A 22,202-nucleotide genomic window follows, 5' to 3' on the forward strand; every position below is an offset into this window, starting at 1 on the left:
GAAAGTACGTGGTGTGATTGGGTAGGAGTGCTCAGTTCTCTTTTTCTTGTATAGTATTTAGCACATTGAACTGTGATTATTTCTTTATATGTCACCTTTTTGAGAATAGGCTATTACCCAGTGCTAGTGCACTAATTGGCAAAAAGCAGACATTCAGCAGGTATTTCCTCGGTGAATTCATATCCTGGATGGAATGTGGTATGAATGGAATCACAAACGGTTGATGATAATGACCACAATGGTAAATGAAATCAAGTTGAAAGCCTTTGAGGAAATGTGGATGATCAAAGGTTTTTGAGTAATTATATTTGTTTTCTGTCAAGATAAATCTGAAGGACTATGAAAGATTGATTTAGAGGGAAAAGAGATTGGAGGCAAGATAACTAGATAGGAAGCAATTACTGACTTAGTTTTTTCATGCATGTTTATTAAACCTGTCTCTGTGGAAGGTTGTATGCCAGATGATTTGTTGTTCCTGCTCTGCAAAAATCTAACACAATCAGAGAAAGAAGCTGGTACACACAGTTTTAAAAACAGGGTTACGATAGGTGCTTTGAAGATTTTAAAGAGCAAAAATTGCTTTTAGCTAGTAATCAAGAAAGGTTTCCTGGGAAGGGTGACCAGTTATTTAAAAAAAAAAAAAGAAATATTATTATTTACCAAATTGAGTATTTCCTTGTTTTTCTTTAATTGTATTCCAGTTAGATAGCAGGATACAATGCAGCAACTCCACATCCCAGACTTACATTATTATTTCTAGCACAAGGAAATTCAACTTCGTATGTTAGAACGCTGCTGCTCATAAACAACTTAGTAATAATCTTAGTTGGTGGTTGTTGAGCGCCTCCTCTGTGCTGGGCACTTTGCTGCAGCCTACGCATACTCCTCCTAATCTGCTTAGGAGCTCTCCAAGGTTCCTCTTTGGCTCCCTGTTACTGACTTGGAAAACTGGGGGCTTAAGGGATAATTGCTTAAAGTCACACACCCTTGATAGATAAAACCAGAATTCAGTGCAAATCTGTCAGAATCTGTGGTCCATGTTCTTTACTAACCTTAATCTCTTTAAGTATTAAATATATAATTATATCAAGAATAACTAGGTATTATAAAGAAATGTGTTTTTGCATTAAAATTTTAATGATCACTATTTTTTTTCAAAGATTTTATTTATTTATTCGACAGAGATAGAGACAGCCAGCGAGAGAGGGGGACACAAGCAGGGGGAGTGGGAGAGGAAGAAGCAGGCTCATAGCGGAGGAGCCTGATGTGGGGCTCGATCCCATAACACTGGGATCACGCCCTGAGCTGAAGGCAGACGCTCAACCGCTGTGCCACCCAGGCGCCCCTAATGATCACTATTAATAGAAAAGCGAAAACGATGAAATAATATATCATCATTGCTTCTTGGGGAAAAAAATACAATCTATTCAAAATTTGACATAATTAGGGTAGTTGGGCCTTTCTAAAAGGGTAGAGTGCTTTATTATCTATAGAAGATTTTGTGTGTGATTTTAGCATTTAGAAATACTATCTGGAAACTAAATACCAAAATAATTGCCTTGGAACCATGAATTAGTAGCGGTGATTAGGTTTCAAAAAATTTTCATTTCTTGCCAAATTTGGTATTATATTTTAAACACATTTGAATGTAATGTGATTCTAATATTAATTGAAATAGTCTTTTTAAACCATTAACACATGGAGGTATTATCAAGAAATGAGTATGGATTTTATTACCATATGCCCTTAGAAAAGATTACAGAAACTTGAAGATTATAGAGAAAATACTTGAAGGAATAACAAACAGTTTGACTTCCTTGGGACTTTGGAAGATTTTCCTTTATTTTTTTTAGTTAAAGACCACTCTCAGCACATTCCTATATTCCTGTTAGCACATCTCTGTATCTTAGTCATAATTCCAAAATTATAGGAAAAAACTGGCTCAGTCACCTAGTGTAATTTCCCTAAGGCATTTTGATGAATTCCCAAGTTGATTCACTGTGAGGGGGAAAAATGTGCTATAGGCTTAGGTAATTGTCCATTAAGTTTGAGGTTTTGTTTCTGGTTGTGGTTGGATAGGGAAAACTAGCAAATATATGTCGATGAAATATTTTAGGAGTAAAAATGCAAATATAGCGTATTCAGACCGACTGTAATTTTGTTCTTTTTTTATTTGATGTAGTCAGTAATAAACGTAGTATCTCTATGCCTGTCACCTTCACTAATTATTTTGTTCTTAACATTTTATCCTGAAAAAACATAAAAATTAAGCGGTTTTAAGCATTTCATTTACTCCTTATAAATTGGTCACAATATGTTGTTTTAAACAAATGTTTAAATTTTATGTCAGATACTGTATACCATTCTCCCCAAGGCCAGCCATTTTTTTAGAAGAGAGTCTTTAGAATGAAGAAGTCTGTCTCCTCTGACTTACTAGAATGCAAAAGGGCTCTCAGAATCTTCAGGTTGAGGTAAATGCTGGAACTTATCTCTGCCTACCTCTTTAGACATGTTAGAAGTGAATAATTTTATGTGCCAGGAACAGTGTAGATTTTTTTTTAAAATTGGTCCTGAAAAAATGTCATCCAGTTTAATCATTTGGGTTAAGCAAGCAATTTTGTCTTATTTCCTGGAAGGTATTTCTACTGTGAGAGGTAGGGCTATATAATGACATGATGGTTTTAGAGCTTCATTTGGCTAAATTATTTGAAATCTCCTGTGAGGTAAATTGCAAACTTAGAAATATTGAATTACGCAAGTTGTTTTCAGTGTTTGCCCACTGAAATTGTAATCATTTTCATATCAGTAATTATTTTCATATCTTGATGAAAATAATTTATGGTAGAAAGATGTGCACAGTTTAGTTTTTAGAATATGAAGATGTAATTTTAAACATGAAAGTCAGCTTGGAACTGAAGTGAGACAGTACTATTTGTAGACATTTAGTAATTCTCTAACTGGCTGCCAGCAAAAACCTGACACTAGCAAAATTTCCTAGTAGTAAAACTACTTTGTTTTATTGTATCATTCTGCTCAAGAACCTAAATTAGCTTCCTATTGTCTCCCACACCCGGTCTAATTCCTCATGGGTATTAAAAACTTTTTTGTCACTTGGCCTCTCTCATACTGAGCAGCTTTCTCTTTCATCCCTATTTCTGTCTGCATACGACAGGCAGCATTATATTTCCTGGGTGAACTTCATGGATTCCTGTTTTTATGATCCTCTACATGTATCTGATTAGGCAGCAGTCACTGCCACTTCATGTATACTCTTAGAAATCTAGAGTGAATCATTGTCATGGCCTCATGAACCTCTAAAACAGTGGTTTTGGTGGGGGAGGCAGGGGGTAAATGCCTGAAGAGTCATGCCTGGGGACATAGATCATAATGGATGGGAGGTATGTGCAATTTGAAAAATGTTCCACGGTAATTTGTGTCTTTTTATTGTTCCCACCATTGAGAAGTGCTGCACTAAACAGAAGTTGCCCTGCTTACTTCATCTTCAAGTATTTAAGTACTTAGCTAATGAGTTTTTAACAGTCTGTTGCATTGTATCTTCCGTTATGTTATTAGGAGGATTATTTTGAAAATTAAACTCAACTCTTCTTGGTTTCTTTTATTTTTTTAATTGAAGTATAGTCGGCGTACAACATTTTATTAGTTTCAGGTATACAACAGAGAGATTCAAAATTTGTACACATTATGACATGATCACCATGGTAAATGTAGTTACCATCTCTCATCATACAAAATTAGGACAAGTTTATTGGCTGTATTTCCTATGTTATACTTCCGTTCCCTGTGACGTCTTTATTGTATAACTGGAAATTTATGCCTCTTAGTACCTCGACTACCCTCGTTCCCTCTGACAATGAGCAGCTTATTCTCTGTATTTATGATACTGTTTCTGCTTAGTTTGCTCATTTACTTGGTCTTTAAAATTCCCTATATAAGTGAAGTCATATGGTATTTTCTTTCTCTGTGTGACCTATATCACTTAGCTTAATACCCTCTAGGTCCATCCATGTTGTTACAAATGGCAATATCTCATCCTTTTTTATGGCTGAGTAATATGTGTGTGTGTGTGTGTGTGTGTGTGCCCACATCTCCTTTATCCGTTTATCTGTCAGTGGACACCTAGCATGTTTGGTCTTGGTTATTGTAACTAATGCTGTGTTGAACATAGGGTGCATGTGACCTTTCAAATTAGTGTTTTCACCTTCTGAGCGTAAATACCTAGATGTGGAATTGCTGAATTATATGGTAGTTCTGTTTTTAATTTTTGAGGAACATCCATACTTTTTTTCACAGTGGCTGCACCAGTTTATATTTTCACGAAGAGTGCACGAGGGTTCCCTTTTCTCCACATCCTTATCAACACTCCTTATTTTTTGTTATTTTAATCATAGCTAGTCTCACAGGTATGGGGTGATATCTCATGGTGGTTTGATTGTCATTTCCCTAATGGTTAATGATTTTGAGCATCTTTTTATGTACCTGTTGGCCATTTATATGTCTTCTTTGGGGGGGAAAAAATGTCTATTCAGTCTATTCAGGTCTTCAGCCTGTTCTTTAATCGGATTTTTTTGGGGGGGTGGGTAATGAGTTTTAGGAGTTCTTTATATGTTTTAGATATTAAACCCTTATCAGACATATCATTTGTGAGTATCTTCTCCCATTTGTAGGTTGCCATTTTGTTTTGTTAGTGATTTCCCTTGCTGAGCAAAAGCTTTTTAGTTTGCTGTAGTCCCATTTCTTTATTTTTGCTTTGTTTTTCTTGCCTATAGGCAGATCCAAAAAAATATCGCTAAGACCAGTGTTAAAGAGCTTACTGCTCACATGTTTTATTCTAAGAGTCTTAAGGTTTTAGGTCTTACATTTAGAGCTTGAATGCATTTTGAGGTTTGGTTTTATTAGGGTGTAGGGTGTAGGTCCAGTTTTCCCAGCATCATTTATGGAAGACGCTGTCTCTTGCCCATTGTACATTCTTACCTCCTTTGTTGTAGGTTAATTGACCATACAAGCATGGGTTTATTTCTGGGCTCTGCTCTTTTTCCATTGACCACATATCTATTTCTGTGACAAGACCATACTATTTTGATTACTGTAGCTTTGTAGTATTGTTTGAAATCTGGGAGTGTGATACCTCCTGCTTTTTGTTTTTACTCAAGATTGCTTTAGCTATTTGGGGTCTTCTGTGGTTCCATACAAATTTTAGGATGATTCGTTCTAGTTCTGTGAAACATGCTATCCATATTTGGATAAGGATTACAGTGAATCTTGGATTGTTCCGTGTAGTGTAGATGTTTTAACAGTATTCTTCCAATCTACGATCATGCTATAACTTTCCTTTTATTTGTGCCATCTTCCATTTTTTTCATCAGCGTCATTGTTTTCAGAGAAGGTCTTTCACTTCCTTGGTTAAATTTATTCTTATTTTATTCTTTTTGGTGCAGTTGCAAGTGGGATTGTTTTCTTAATTTTTCTTTCTGATGGTTGTTAGCATGTAGAAATGCAGCAGATTTTTTTTATAGGCATACCTTGTTTTATTGTGCTTCTCTTTATTGCATTTCACAGATACTGCATTTTTTATAAATTGAAGGTTTGTGGTAAACCTGTGTTGAGCAAGCCTATTGGCACCACTTTCTAGTAGCATTTTTTCACTTCATGTCTCTATGCCACATGTTGATAATTCTTACAAGATTTCAGACTTTTTCATTATTATATTTGTTATGGTGATCTGTGTTCAGTGAATATGACTTGCTGAAAGCTTAGATAATGGTTAGCATTTTTTAGCAATGACTTCTCTAAATTAAGCTATGTACATTGTTTTTTAGACATAGTTCTGTTGCACATTTAGTAGATCACAGTATAGTATAAACATAACTTTTGTATGTGGTGGAAAACTAAAATATTTATTTGACTCCGTTTATTGTGATATTCATTTTATTTCAGTAGTCTAGAGCCAAACCCACGATATCCCCGAGGTATGCCTATATTGATTTTGTATCCTGCAACTTTACTGACTTCATTAGGTATCAGTATTTATATCAGATTTTAAAACAACAGCTGTAAGAAGAGAAAAAAGGTATGACATAATGGTAAAGGGGTTAACCCAACAAGAGGGTGGAACACTTGTAAATATGTATGCACTCAACATAGTACCTATATATATAAAACAAATATTAACTCATACAAACAGAAAAATTGACAACAATATGATAATAGTAGGGGACTTTAATACCTCACTTACATCAGTAGATAGATCATCCACACAGAAAATTAATAAGGAAACATTGGCCTAGAATGACACATTAGAGCAGATGGACTTAATAGATAAATCAGAACATTCTATCCAAAACAGCAGAGTTCACATTCTTCTAAAGTGCACATGGAACATTCTCCAGGACAGATTGTATGTTAGACCACAAACAAGTCCCAATTAATTTAAGAGAATGAAATCATATCAAGCATCTTTTTCAACTGCAGTGCTGTGAAACTACAAATAACTATAAGAACAAAACCGAAAAAAAAACACAAATATATGGAGACTAGACAACATGCTATTAAATAACCAGTGGGTCAAGCAAAAAATCAAAGAGGAAATCAAAAAATACCTTCAGACAAATGAAGATGGTAACACAATGCTCCAAAATCTGTAGGATGCAAGGAAAGCAGTTTTAAGGAGGAAGTTTAAGCAGTACAGGCCTACCTCAAGAAACAAGGAAAATCTAAGAAAAAATAACCTTACATCGAAAGTACCTAGAAAAAGAACAAAGCCTAGAGTTAATAGAAGGAAGGAAATAATAAGCATCAGAATGGGAAATAAACAAAACAGAGACACGGTAGAATAGGATAATGGGGGCGCCTGGGTGGCACAGCGGTTGAGCGTCTGCCTTCGGCTCAGGGCGTGATCCCGGCGTTATGGGATCGAGCCCCACGTCAGGCTCTTCCGCTATGAGCCTGCTTCTTCCTCTCCCACTCCCCTGCTTGTGTTCCCTCTCTCGCTGGCTATCTCTATCTCTGTCAAATAAATAAATAAAATCTAAAAAAAAAAAAAGGTTAATTAAACTGAGAGGTTGTTCTTTTAAAAGATAAATAAAATGGATAAAATACAAAGATCATAAGACTACTGTGAACAATTCTTTGCCAACAAATTGGTCAACCTGTAGGAAGTGGGTAAATTCCTGGAAACATACAATCATCCAAGACTGAGTCAGGAAGAAATAGAATATCTGAACAGACTAATTGCTCATAATGAAATTGAATCAGTAATCAAAAAATCCCAACAAACAAAAGTCCAGGACCAGATGGCTTCACATGTGAGTTCTAAACATTTAAAGAAGAGTTAAGGGGTGACTGGGTGGCTCAGTTGGTTAAGCATCTGCCTTCGCTCAGGTCATGATCTCAGGCTTCTGGGATCAAGCCCCGCATCAGGCTCCCTGCCCAGCAGAGAGTGTGCTTCTCCATCTCTGAGCTTTGTGCTTGTGCTCTCTCTCTGTCTCAAAGAAATTAATTAATTAATTAATGAGAGTTAATTCCTGTCCTCCTCAAACTATTATAAAAAATTGAAGAGAAGGGAACTCTTCCTCAGTCATTCTACAAGACCAACATCACTCTGATGCCTAAAACAAAGACACTATAAAAAAAAAATATATATATATATAGGCCAATATCCCTGATGAAAAAATCCTCAATTCAAAGCATTAAGGAACTGAATTCAACAGTACAGTGAAAGGATTCTACATCATGGTCAAGTGGGATTTATTCAAGGGATGAAAGGGTGGTTCAGTATCCACAAATCATTCAACAGGATATACCACATAAATAAAATGAAGAATAAAAATCATATGATCATCTCAAGAGATGCGCAAGAAGCATTTGACAAATTTCAGGATCCACTTTTGATAAAAACTCTCAATGAGGTGGGTAAAGAGGGAAACATACTTCAACATAATCAAGGCCATATATGACAAATCCACAACTCACAGCATCATCAATGGTGAAAATTTGAAGCATTTCCCTCTAAGATCAGGAACAAGATGCCCGCTCTCACCACTTTTATTCAACATGGTGCTAGAAGTCCTAGCCATGACAGACAAGAGAAAGGAAAGAAAGGCGTCCAAATTGAAAAGGAAGAAATAAAACTGTCACTGTTTGTTATTGCCGTGATACTGTATGTAGCAAACCCTTAAGTCTCCAATCTGTATTTTAAAGTCTATTTTATCCGATATAAGTTTTGCTACCCCAGCTTGCTTTTTGTTTCTGTTCGTATTGATTATCTGTTTCTATCCCTCCACTCCATCTGTATGTGTCTTTAGGTCTGAGATGAGTCTCTCCTATGCAGTTTATTGGTGGGTCTTTTTTTTTTTAATCCGTTCATTCATCCTCTATCTGTTCATTGGTGCATTTAGTCTGTTTACATTTAAAATAATTATTGGTAGATATGTACTGTAATTTTTTATTTGGTTATTTGTCTTTTTTCACAGTGCCTGGTGTTCTGCACAATAGAAAGCTCTCAGTAACATGTTTTAAATATTAATATGCACATCTATTATAAATAGGTTTTTGAACAGTTTATATAGTAAAGAAACATTAAATTTTTCTAATCAGATTGAAGATAAATCTTTATTGTAGTTGCTAGTGAATTTTTTAGTTTCCTTTTTTTTTTTAATCCTTCATCTAACAATAATGCTTGAGACTTTGTTGTTCATTTTTCATTTCAGGTTTAAGAATTTGAATTTCAAAATTAGTTCAGTGTGTTGATAACTTTTAATATGTAGACGAGTGTAATTAAAAAAGCAAAGAAGATAAAGCTACTTGTGCCATTTCCTGAAAGGTTTACAAGTCAGGTTGATAAACCTTTTTTGTACTTTTGTCTACTTTTGTGGTTTTTAGTCTGTTTCTTCATCTTAAAACTGGAAATATTTCCTATTTGACGTGTTTGTGATGGGGATTAAATCTGTAATGGATTCCTGAACCTATGGGCAGGATAATGGTAGTCCAAAGGAGAGAACCAAATTCAACAGACAGTACAGGAGAGAAAGCAGCATGGGGGTAGGAACATAACAGAAGCATGACGAAGAGGCCCACAGTGTCAGACTACTCTGAGCTGTCTCCTCTGAGAAGTGGAGGCTGGAGATGCCATTAATTGCAATAGGGAACACAGGAAAGGTAAGGAAGACAGAGATTTTATTTGGAAAAAAATCCCTTGGCAGTATGATGACAGAGTATACCTTATTGAAGTTCCATCTGGTAGAACTGTATTTAGGAAACAGTAGAACAATATTAAGGAACAAAGTTTTTTGTTGTCACTGAAGGGTGACCATAATGAGATTTCCATCTGTGGAAAAGCATGAAGATTTGGATGTCAGTAGCTCTCTCACGAGTTATTTCAGATTCTATATTTCAGAGAAATGCATTTCTTGCCTCATTTCCAAATAGACAAGAAAAAAAAATCTCTAAGAATTCGGACTTCTCTTGTCACCCTTTAATTCTTTGTATCTGGTCTTAGCCCCTCATAATTTAATACTCCAATTTTGGTCAAATTTTGGTAAATACAAATTTGTTTTCTGTTTTATGAAGTTAAAAGCCCTACCTTAATGAGAGCCTCTTGGAATTAAAAATGTCAGCATATTACTGCCTCTAAGTTACTTTTTGTCTTGACTCAGTCTCGCTCCCCACAGCCTGATATAGAACAGTGGGATTGCAAACATACTTTGCCCACTGAATCAGAGACGATACTACAGTGGTTATCTAGTTATGAGTCAGAAGATATGAGTCTCAAAAGCCTCTGGAAAGAAGAAAGAAAAGGAGATAGCCCAATAAGCAAAACTGGGATGACCTCATTCCAATTAAATTCACCTTTTTGGATATAAGGAAAGCAGTAGCATCGGCATAATTTGGAATAAGGGACCTGGAATATTCTGATGAGTCTTGTTATTAGTGGATGACTACTTTTGATGTAGGAAACTTGAGCAACTTTAGTTGAATTTGATGAGGAAAGACTGAAAACCATTTCTGGGGCACCTGGGTAGCGCAGTCATTAAGCGTCTGCCTTCGGCTCGGCATGATCCCGGCGATCCGGGATCGAGTCCCACATCGGGCTCCTCCGCTATGAGCCTGCTTCTTCCTCTCCCACTCCCCTGCTGTGTTCCCTCTCTCGCTGGCTAATCTCTCTGTCAAATAAATAAATAAAATCTTTAAAAAAAAAAAAAAAAGAAAAAACCATTTCTTATTTATCACCACTGACAACAGGATATGGCAGAAAGCACAATGTGGGGATTCCAGGCCCAGCCCTGCCGTAATACCTCGAATGGATCTCTTCAACTTTCTTGGGTTAACATTTCCTCTTAGGCTTATTGATTCACTGGGAAGAGTCACAATACTCAAAAAAAGCTTTTATGCTCACCGTAATATTTTATTACTGTTCAAGAACACAGATTAAAATCAGCAAAAGAAAATGGCACATGAGGGGAAAGTCCAGAAGACACCAGGCATAAGCTTGTATCTTGCTTCCTCTTCCAATATAGTCACATGAACATACCCCCAGCAATCATATGTGACAGCACTTGCAGAGTGTTGCCAACCAGGAAAGCTCACTTGATGCTTTGGTGGGGTTTTTATCTGGAGCCAGTCACGTAGATGTCAATTACCTGCCTGACTGTCCTCATCAGTGACTCAGACTTAAGCCTCCCAGAGCATAGACATTGCCACCATAAGTTACATTGTTAGCATCAACTGTCTGAAATAATTGGTACCCTGAGGATACACCTTTTTCAGTTATGTGGAGTTTGAGCACCCCAGGCCTGCTGAGTTAACCCTTTCCTGCATGGGTATAGAATCATAATAGCTTAAGTCTCTTACAATTCTAATGTTTTAATGAATGGGTTACTAACTTCTCTCATACAAATTGTAAAGAATTTAATGCTTTATTTCATCTTTGAGATGAATAGGATAATTCTAATTATCTGAAAGCTTAAATAAAAGAAATAAATTATACCGACGCTAGAAAATAAAGCTGGTTTGAATGTATAACAGTGAAAGAATTTGTGTCTTACACAAGTCCACACAGAGCCCTGCTCACTGATGAATAAACTCCCAAGTGAATAAAATCCCAAGATCAAGATTTTCAGACTTGAGTCATTGTAAGGAAGTCAAAGGAAAAGAAACTAAGCCGTTTCAGAAGCATTGTAAGGAAGTCAAAGGAAAAGAAACTAAGCCGTTTCAGAAGCTTAGTCAGCATTTGATTAGTAAATTACGGATTTTTTTTTATTTCCCTTGCATTGGTGATAAATTTAAACTTTTTTTTTTCTTAATGAAAACCATTTATAGGGTTTCTCTACAATTGAGTAAAATTGCTCAGGTTTTACTTGTCTAATTTAGTATTAGTCTCTTTTGCACTCATTTTTTAAGTTGTTTAGTGCAGTTTTCTATATTTTGCACTGTTATATAACTCTGGTATCTTCATTTTCCTATTGTTTATCCTTGATCCATGGTTTTCTAGTTGAGAATGGCTTCGTGGTTTTGGTACTTATCTTTTTTTTATTTTTTTTTTGGTCACTTAATGTGTTTGCTCATATTTATTGGATTTTAAAATGTTAAAAAATTTCTTTTGCTAAATTGAAATGTATCTAGATATTTTTTTTTCCCACATGTGATTTTGGTATAAAATTTGCAAATTACCCTATGGAGTAATGCATTTTGTTCTACTTTTGATATCGTTGAATATTTGAGATGGTTATATCCAATTTAAGATAGAGAAGAACCTTTCTGAAATTTAAGAGAAATACTTTTATTTGGGAAAAGGCTTTAGAATTAATTTTGTATAAAAGAAAACTAAGTGTTCCTCTCTGGTTAGTCATTTTATTTAGAATTAACCCCATACACTAGAAATGGCATAATGCGAAATTATCATACAAACCCTGAGCTGGTGTCTTTTCTCTCACATTTTTAATGGAGTTTTCTTAACCATGTTCATGTGTGGTGCATGACGGGATCAGATAACCTTTCAAAACTAAGTACATGTAAAATGTCCTTGGAATAAATAAATAGCTGCTATGTAAAATGTCTGTTGCTGGGTCTAAAAAAGGATCTTAGTTTTCCATTTAACTTAGAAATCTTTTCTCAGAAGGAACAAAGTCTTATCTTTTAGTTGCTCCCTGCCTAGCTTATCAGTTAATGTGTTTCCCACCCATTCACAACATAATATGTATGTTTCGGTAAGTTCTTAAGTAGTAATATTTTACCTTCTCCCATTCTAAATAAAAAGGATAATAATGTACGATACTTTTGAGTGGTAAATGCACCACTTTGAAACACTCTAGGCATCCTCCTTGCTGTTCTTTCCAGAATTTGTTCTCTTCAGCTCTGCTTCATAAAGAAAAAGCCCACATTTGCAACTAAATATTTGTTGTCAAATCCTGAATTTGACCTTTCTATTGATAAAAGACTACTGACCTCTCTTAGATTTTCTTTTTTCTAAGAAATAGGCATTTTAAATTTCTTTACTCTGGTCCAGTTCTGTTCAATAAATGTTTTGTACTGGGATCTAATAGGCAAAGGTGAATAAAACACCTTTCTTACCCTTGAAGAACCTTATACTCTAAGCTTTTCATCCATTTTTATATCAAGAAAATGGAAGGCGAAGGTTAATAGAAGCATAAATTCTGTAACTGTTTTATATTTCTACTTCAGATCATTTTGACTTGATTAGATAGCTTACTGCCTGACCATGTTCAGGTTTGCTTCCTTCCCATCCACTTGAAACAGAGTTGTTCCCAACAAGCTGGTTAGAGTGTACTTCCACTTCTGAATAGTAAGGCAGAAAACTGAAATTGTTGCAACTCTAAATACCATTTGCCTTTCAGAGTTCTTACCTTTTTACCTAAATTAAGGCTTTTTGGAGTTTTATCCACAAACCATGCAATTTTACTTGCTTTTGGAAGTCTTGGCAGAGAACCATTCATTTATAACAAAGAAAGTAGATGTATTGTCAGGTAAGATACCATAGCTGAAAATCCTATGAACTTCCCATCATCCCAAGTATTCTTTGAAAATTGTGAATTACTTCAGATTAAAAAAAAAAAAGTCAATTCCCAGTATCCCTGACAGTTTAAATTATCTAGTGGACCTTAATGATTTTTGGTGTAGCACCTGGCTTTCACAATCCATTTGCAGGGTAATTTATTCTTAAAATATGACTAAAATTTTGGGGCCAAATTATAACCTATTGTTTAGTTCAATCCAAGAAAAATGAAAATGTTGTTTAAAACTTCTCCCTTTAAACATATATTAAATATGTGGAGTCAAGAATGTACATAAATCTAGAATTTAGAGCAGTAAGAGACAGTTTGAATTCTGAAAGTTTAGCTTGAACTTTCCAAGTAGACTCCACAGTGGACTCTTAGAAGGATTCAAAAAGGCTGTGGGTTTAATTACCTCTTGCCTTTTGAAAGAATACTAACATTTGAGGTGCTGTCTATCCACTTGTGACAACACATCAGAAGGAATCTTATTTTGAAAGGCAATACCTGATCTCTTATAAATAAACATACAGGGAGGGAGGAATAACTTCATAATACACTATTTATTGCTGTTTTTGCATTGTCTAAAGAAACATTTGATTTATTAGTTTCTCAGTGTCTACTTACAGCACTAAACAAAAATTCTCTGTTTTGGTATAGCATTCCTAGCTATTAGGTTTTGCTACTTAAACACCATTTAAAAGTTTTGTATAAGCTGTAACTTAGGAGATAGCATCCCCTATGCTGCATGTGCTTATAGGTAAAACAAAGGCAATAAACAACTTGGCTCCAAAATACTCAAGTATGAGTGTTGTCATAAGGAATGTTTTTTTTTTTTTTAAGATTTTATTTATTTATTTGACGGAGAGAGAGACAGCCAGCGAGAGAGGGAACACAGGCAGGGGGAGTGGGAGAAGAAGAAGCAGGCTCCCAGCGGAGGAGCCTGATGTGAGACTCGATCCCAGGACTCTGGGATCACGCCCTGAGCTGAAGGCAGACGCTTAACGACTGAGCCACCCAGGTGCCCCTAAGGGGAAGAGGAATGTTTAAGTTATTCATCTGCATCTAAATTTTACTTGATAATTTAAGGTAAATATTTGATTCTGGGCATTATTTATGGTACAGAGTGCTTGTCCAAATTATGCAGTGTAATGAATAATATGAAGATTGGTAGGATATAGAAAGTATGTTAGCTTCCTAGTGCTGCTGAAACAAATTATCGTAAATTTAATGGCTTAAAACAACAAGGATATATTATCTTAGAGTTCTAGCAGTCAGAAGTCTTAAAATCGGTGTCAGCAGGGCTGTATACCTTCTGGAGACTCTGGAGGAGAATTAGTCTCCTGCCATCCTCAGCATTTAGAAGCCACTTGCATTCCTCCACTCATGGCCCCTTCTTCCATCTTCAAGTCCACCAGCATAGCATCTTCAGGTTTCAATCTCTCTCCTCTTGTTCATTTCCTTTCTCCCTCCCCTACCTCCACCCCAATCTCTTTATCTAACTCTATTCTCCTCTATTCTCTGCTCCTCTCCCATGAGGACTCTTGGTTAGCCCGTCTGGATAATCCAAGATAATACCCACATCTTAAAATCCTTAATTTAATTAAATCTGCAAGATCCCTTTGGCCCTGTAAGGTAACATACTCACAGGCTCTGGGAATTGGGACATGGACGTATTTGGGAAGCCGTTCAACCAAGTACAGAGTGTGCAGATAATAGTTACTTACGTTGTAAAAGTGGAGATTATCATAACCCTAATTTGTGTTTGCTGGTCATGCTCCCAAAGGTATGAATGTAAACAGATGGTTTTCCCTTCTTCAGTCTAAGAATATGTTCTCTACTCAGTAGCCATTTTTCAAAGGTATATTCCTTAAAGGCTCCTTTAGTTTTGAATGTGTGGATTTAATTCAAGTTCATTGTCTACTGTGTGTCTGAGGGTTTTGAGTTTCTTCAGAAACAACGGATGAGATAGAAAGCAGGTACTCTGGCTCTTGCTGTTGCTGAGTAATAAAGCGCTCTTTATCTCTGGTCCAAGAGTTTTGTGCCTTCTGCTGGCATCCATAAAACCATGTCAGGCTTACTTTTTCACTTTCAAGTAAGGTAAAATCTCAGACCCTTCACAGATCTTGACAGTGGCTCTTGCTTATAATTTACCCAAGAAATACTCTGCCTTTTTTAGTGGCACTCATGTTTCTTTAAATATACTCAACCTCATTAAATTCAGATCAACTTCAGTTTCCCTGTTAAGCATATTCTGTTTATTTTGAGCCTTCATAACATTTTCCAGTAGTATTTCTGAAACACCACATAAGTTGCCAGAATTACCTACTGGGGTTGCTTAGTACCTCACATTTATTCAAAAACATCTATTTTGTGTGTGTGTTGAAAGGTACAGTAAATACTTTAAGCTTCTATAAATCATTACTGCCTCATTTATTTATTTTTTTTAAATATTTTATTTATTTATTTGACAGAGATAGAGACAGCCAGCGAGAAAGGGAACACAAGCAGGGGGAGTGGGAGAGGAAGAAGCAGACTCATAGCAGAGGAGCCTGATGTGGGGCTCGATCCCACAACGCCGGGATCACGCCCTGAGCCAAAGGCAGACGCTTAACCGCTGTGCCACCCAGGCACCCCATTACTGCCTCATTTAAAACTAGAAGGTTCTTATAACTAGAAGATTCTGACTGTGTTCAGTGGTAACATGACATTGTGAACCATGAGATAGAGTTTAACTTTTGTGTTAGTTTTTACATGAATGCTTTAAATATGGTGGAAATCTTTTGGATTATATCAAGGTGTCAATAAAATAGATTATGATATAGTAGAAGCACTAATAAAGGGGAGTCCTTACCACCAACTAACAATAGGACCTTGGACAAATCACATGATTTAATTGAGCCTGCCTTCTCATTTGATAAATGAAGAATAAAGATAATTTAGGTTCCTTTTAGTTGAGCATTTGCTCATTTATCTTTGTTACCTTATTTATATAGTTCTTTAAAAAAAAAAAACTGCTTTAAGTGTGTCCCATAGATTGTGAAGTGCAGTGTTGCCTTATTAATTTTCAGAAACCCTGAAATTTCTGTTTATATTTTTTCCCTTCCCAAGAGTTGTTTGAGGGTTTTTGTTTTTGTTTTTAATTCCTGGTAGAAGAGACTTTTTGTTTGTCTGCTGGTTTCCTTTCATTCCTACTTTTTCATTGTGATCAGAGAATGTTTTTAGTATTTTCCTTGATGGGACTTGGTAATACCTACTTTGACTTAATACACAATCAATTTTTCAACATTCCATATGTGCTTGAGAAGAAGGTATAATTTGTATTACTAGAATATAATGTTCAAAATAAATCCGTAAGACTGATGCACCTTATTAATTGTTTAAGATTTTCTAATGCTTTCCCCCCTATTTTCAACTTTCTTGAACACATGGTTGTGTGAAAGTCTTCCATTAGTGGTGTGTTTCCATTTTCCATATCTTGTAGTTTCTGCTGTGTCTCATTTCATTTTTTTCTTTACTTGAATTATTCTTCATCTGATACATGATCTCAACTCCTGCTTTCTAATTGTTCCTATTTGCCTTGTATATCTTGCTGAATTCCTTTATTTTTAGCCTTTTTGAATCACTGTGTTTTTTGTGTATCTCATATATAGTGTAGACTTAGTTTTGTTTTTTAATCCAATCTGGACGTCTTTTTCTTCTAGTATCAACTTCCCCAGTATCTTAATCTTCATACTCCTGTCTCTGTATGTGCAAGCTTGTAATGCAGTGAGTGCTATGTTCGATTTGGTGTTAGTGTCTCAACTTGGAGATATTTTGAAGTTTATTGTATCCTCTATCTCCTAATAATGATGAAGGCATTGTTTGTGTAGTCCTTGTTGAAATTATTCTTTTGGAGGGAGTATGTGGATTGGTTGAAATTTAAGCAACATTGTCTTCTGCATGTATTTTGTTCATATTTGCAATAACATTTAACTGATTTACTCTTTAGAAGGTTTGCTTTTGTTTACAGAGTAGAAAATGATACTTAAAGATAGCCGACAAAAAAATTTGGATATTTTTAACTATAATTTAAATAATTTTACTGACTTTAAACTGATAGGGAGGCCATCTTTCAAATTAGCTCATCAGTTCCTAAAGACATATTATATACACACACACACACACTTAAAAGAATCTGTTATTTTTATGCTCTTTATATAGATTTGTTTTACATACACATTTTTTCCCAGTTGTATTAGTGTATACAAAATAAAATTGAGTCTTTATTCTCAGAAACTGTGCTTTCTGATCTTTCTGACATTGGACCATTATTATCAGTATTTTTTTTCCATTCTGTTCATTTTCCAAAAGCATAGTACAGCTCTTTAATGAAGAATATGGTAATTTTTCAGGAGTTACACAAATCAGTATGTACAAGGATAGTTACTCCCTTCTTATTTATAAAAGATTAAAAAAAATCAGAAAACATACTAATGTCCAATAATAAAAGGTTGGATAAATAAAAAGGACAGCGATGTAAGAGAATGAAAAGAAAATGGATAGATATTTGCTCTGTCATTAAATGATAAAGCTAGTTTACAAAATGCTATGGTCCTTTTTTTTTTTTTTAAGTTTTATTTATTTATTTGAGAGGGAGAGACAGAGCTCACGTGCCTGTGTGCATGTGGCTGGGGGGACAGAGGAAGAGAGAAAGAGCAGACTCCCCACTGAGCAGGGAAGCTCCCTGCAGGGCTTGATCTCATGACCCCAGATCATGGACTGAGCCAAAACCAAGAGTTGGAGGCTCAACCAACTGAGCCACCCAGGTGCCCTGGTCCTATTTTTGTTTAAAATATAATTTAGGGGCACCTTGGTGATGCAGTCAGTTAAACCTCCCAACCCTTGGTTTTGGCTCAGGTTGTGATATCAAGTGTTGTGAGATCAAGCCCCACGGTGGGCTCCATGCTCAGTGTGGAGTCTGCTTCAGACTCTTTGTCTCTCTTCCTTTCTCTCTATCTTTCTAAAATAAGTAAATCTTAAATATATATATAAAATTTAAATAATTTTCACAGAATAATTCCTGTACAATTGTTACCATATCACACATTTATCTAACTTACTATCACTCAGTGTTGTTTTAAAATCAACTATGTCATTTTATTTAAAAGCTTTCTTCCAAATAGTAGTATGAAAAAAATACACAAAAGTTCACTGTATTTTCTTCATGCATAGTAGAATCACTTCACAACTGTTGAGAGAAATTTCATTTTTATGTGATTTAAAGTCCTCATTCTTTAGTGAAATGTATCAAACTTAGTTCTCTTAAACATATAGAGGGGTGTGTAATGAAATTATAACCATGTAAACCTTGTTAGTAATTTTACTCAATTTTTCTCTGCTTTTCTGGTTTTTAATTTTCTACAATAAATTTGGATTAATTCCTTGCATAATATGAAAGTATTTCGTAGCTCAGATTTTTTAATCGTTAATTAAAATTAAGCATTTCTCTATAAATCTTTACATTTCTCTATAAAAAGATGTAATTGCTAATGTCCTGACGTGTCATTAAAATAAGTAATGATTTCTTTGAAATTTAGAAGTCCTAAATTAATATTTTGAGCTATATTAATCTTATTTCAATTAAAGAACTGTTATTAAGCTGGAAATTTTATGGCTTCCCTAGAATCTGAGTGTAATTGTCTTAGGGGATTAGCTTTTAAATTCGTTTTGCTGTGGTTTTTCATAGTATGATAATTTCATACTGTGATGAAAGTTATTCTTATCTAAAATTAAAAACTTACTTAATATCAGATTTCTTAAAAGCAAAACATGGGAAGGAATGTGCCTCATAAAAATGAATGGTGCATTAAAATTAGAGTCATAACTGGGCACTTGGATAGCAGATAGCTCAGTCGATTAAGCATCCTGTTCTTGATTTCGGCTGAGGTCATGATCCTCAGGGTCGTAAGATAGAGCACCACTTAGGGCTCCACGCTGGGCATGAAACCTGCTTAAGAGTCTCTCCTACCTCTCCCTCTGCTCCTCCCCCACAAGAATAAAATAAGTAAATAAAATTAGACTCATAACTAAAATTCCTTTTTTTTTTTTTAACAGGAATTAAAACCTGATATAGTAACTAAATCTGCTCTTGGTGATGATATCAACTTTGAAAAAATCTGCAAAAAGGTATCTCTCCAATGGATTGTCTTTCTTTTAAGAAAAGTTCTTTATTTATATGGTTGGCTTACTTTTTCTTGTCACCTTTTTCCTTGAAGAAAAAACTAAACAACAAGCCAGTTACTATTAGTATATGATGATTTTTCCCTACTTGAGCTCCATTATTGCCACCAAAAATATGTTTTTATGGTAATTTATGAATTTTGTTTTGCTTGTAATATCACGCCTTCAAGGTCCTTAAAGTTACGTTGAACTCAATGTGGCATTTATGTGTTAGTAACAATTTGTTAATCTTACTAATCAGGACAAAGAATATTTTTATTTTTTCCAAGTAATTTTTATGACTATTTCATTTAATCTCTATATTTAGTACTCGTGAAAGATTATTTTTACCCCCTTTTTACAAATGAGGAAACTTGTAAGTCAGAAATAATGACATGAGCTGAGTTAAGCTATACCACTGTTATATGGCACATTGGGACTTCTACCCAGTTCTCCTGCTCCTGCCATTTTCCCTTTATCATTTCCGCCCACTTTGCTAATGTCTACATAAGACAGTTCCAACCTGAGAGCAGATTTTGGATTAAAGGATGTTTCTGTGTTGCTTTTCTGTTTTCACTTTCATTGGCATTTGCTCTGATGTATATTATTTTTTGTTTCTTGCATTTATGTCCACTTTGCTCTTTTTCTAGTTTCTCAATGTGGAAGCTTCAGTTTACTGATTTTAGAGTTTTTTTTCCTAACAAGCATGTAGTGTTACAGAGTTGCCTTACGTAAGCACTCCTTTAGCTGCACCCCTAAACTTGATGGGTTGTATTCTAATTTTCTGTGCGTTCACAGTGTTTTAAATTTCCCTTGAAACTTCATCTTTGACCTATGGTTTAGTTAGAAGTACATTGTTTAATTTCTGAACAGTTAAGGAGTCTTCTAGGTATGTTTTCATTCCTGTTTCCTTTATGATCCATGAGCAGACTTGTTATGATTTTTATTTGTGTTAAGGTCGAGAAGACTATAGCTTATCTTGGTGAATATTTCATATGCACTTGAAAAGAGTGTTTTCTCTTGGGATCAATGTCCAGAAATGTCTCATAGGTCACATTAGTTGTTGGTGTCGTTCAGGTGATTTGTATCTTTACTGGTTTTCTGCCTACTTGTTTTATTGATTACCCAGAGCGTTATGTTACAATCTCCAACTATAGATGTCAGTTTGGCTCTTCCAGCCCTCAGGAAAGAATGCTCTGATTCTGTGTTTTTATAGACTAGTACTGACTTTTCTACAAATGATATGAGGCATGTTAGCTTTTAAAGCATTTTAAGAAAGCCAGAACATGCAAGGTTTTTATTTGAAGGGAGGGAGGACTTGTTGGTGCCATTGTCCCAATGAGAAAAGCAACACTAAATCCATGAATATGATTTTACAACAGTCTCTTTATTTTGTACTGGCATAATTTTACAGTAAATATTCTTATTTCATAGGAGTTTTTCATAAAGAGAGGAAAAAGTATAGTTCTGAAGTGTGGTTTGGACTATATCTCAGACAAAATAATGACATGTTAAATAGAATAGTGGTAACTGAATAAAAATGTTATAGAATTTTTTTTTGTTTTCTCTTGAAAGTTTAAAAAAAATAACTTTTCCAGAATAAGTTTTTTGAGATTTTTGGTTGCTAAATTCTAAAAGTATTAATTAATGTTTATGGTGAGAGTAAAAAGCGTCTTCTCTGCTAGATTGTTTTCACTTTGGAAGATTAATATTAGTTTATGTGTAATTTATAACTATTTATAAAATAGTTTTTTAGGGTATCTTCTTCTATTTCCAACCCTTCCTTCAACTTTCTAGTGTGTGAAGTGTCATTTATCCAAAAAATGGGGCAACAAACATCTATATTAGCTTATCATTGTTATTTTGTATTAGTAAATTCATTTACATATGACAAGATTTGTAGGCTTGAATTTTTTAAATTTATTTATTTATTTTAGAGAAAGAGCACTTGCACGCATGAACAGGGGGGCCCAGAGAGGCGGTGGGGGGGTGGGGGGAGAAGAGGGACAAGCAGGCTCCCTGCTAAGCACAGAGGCCGAAGGGCTGGATCTCACAACCCTGCGATCACGATCTGAGCTGAAATTGAGTTGGTCGCTTAACTAACAGAGCCATCCAGGCGCCCCCATAGTCATGAGATTTTTAATACTAATTCAGCTGGAAAGTTTGGGATCTTGGAGCGCTTGGGTAGCTCATCCGGTTAAGCAGCTACCTTTGCCTCAGGTCAGGTTCTGGGATCCAACCCCATGTCCGGAATCCCTGCTGAGCAGGGAGCCTGCTTCTCCCTCTGCCTCTTCCCCTGCTCCTGCTCTCTCTTTCTGGCACTTGCGCTCCCTCTCTCTCTCTCTCTCTTTCTTGCTCTCAAGTAAATAAAAGTCTTTAAAAAAAAAAAAGTTTAGGATCTCACTGTCAAGGGTCAAGTGAAACCTGATTACATTTCTACCCCGTTTATATCTTCCTCTAAACAAAAGCAAGTAAGGAAGGGAGAGAGAGGAAGGAGAAACAGTTCTGTTTCATCCAAGTTTTTGATGGAACCCTGGAGGAATTTAAAGCTAAGGGAAACTGCCCTGCTTAAGAAATCATTTCATATTCCTCCCAAGCTATTTGATTTCACCTATTTTGTTAGTGTTTTATTTCATTTGTGATAGTCTTCTATTGGATTCAGGTGTTTCTGTTTGAAAACCTGTTAATAAATTAAACCTCTAAAAAATGAGGCAGGCAGCAGTGTTGTTTGAGGAGAAAGGATTGATTGTTCTTCAGTGTGTCAAAGGAAGTGAGCTCAGTGGAAGATAACCTCACAGGAACGAAGTCTTTTACATAGTTCTGTACATTTGAGGCTATCTGACATCAGATCAGAGCAGAGCAAACTAATTTATGTAATATCTTACAGCTTGCACAGCTTGCACAGTTCTTCCATATACATTCTTATCTCAGTTGATTTTCACAACAGTGATCTCATGTAGAAAGCATTCATTTGCA

General features: G+C 35.4%; 1 protein-coding gene across 11 annotated transcripts in view; it reads left to right on the forward strand.

Moving 5' to 3' along the window:
• Window positions 1–22,202, forward strand: part of SRFBP1 (serum response factor binding protein 1) — a 97,526-nt gene that overhangs the window by 21,767 nt on the left and 53,557 nt on the right. For 10 of the 11 annotated variants that reach the window (XR_004623984.1, XR_004623987.1, XR_004623990.1 and 7 more), the window contains exon 4: window positions 19,122–19,193. The exons of the other annotated variant lie outside the window; for it this stretch is intronic. Coding sequence is in view for 2 of the 10 variants with exons in the window: in XM_019799378.2 (XP_019654937.1) it covers window positions 19,122–19,193 (72 nt within the window). In the remaining 8 variants the exon portion in view is untranslated. The remainder of the gene's footprint in view (window positions 1–19,121; window positions 19,194–22,202) is intronic. 11 annotated transcript variants of the gene reach the window in all.

The sequence above is a fragment of the Ailuropoda melanoleuca genome, chromosome 3 (assembly GCF_002007445.2).
Source record: "Ailuropoda melanoleuca isolate Jingjing chromosome 3, ASM200744v2, whole genome shotgun sequence".
Taxonomy (NCBI): Eukaryota; Metazoa; Chordata; class Mammalia; order Carnivora; family Ursidae; genus Ailuropoda; species Ailuropoda melanoleuca.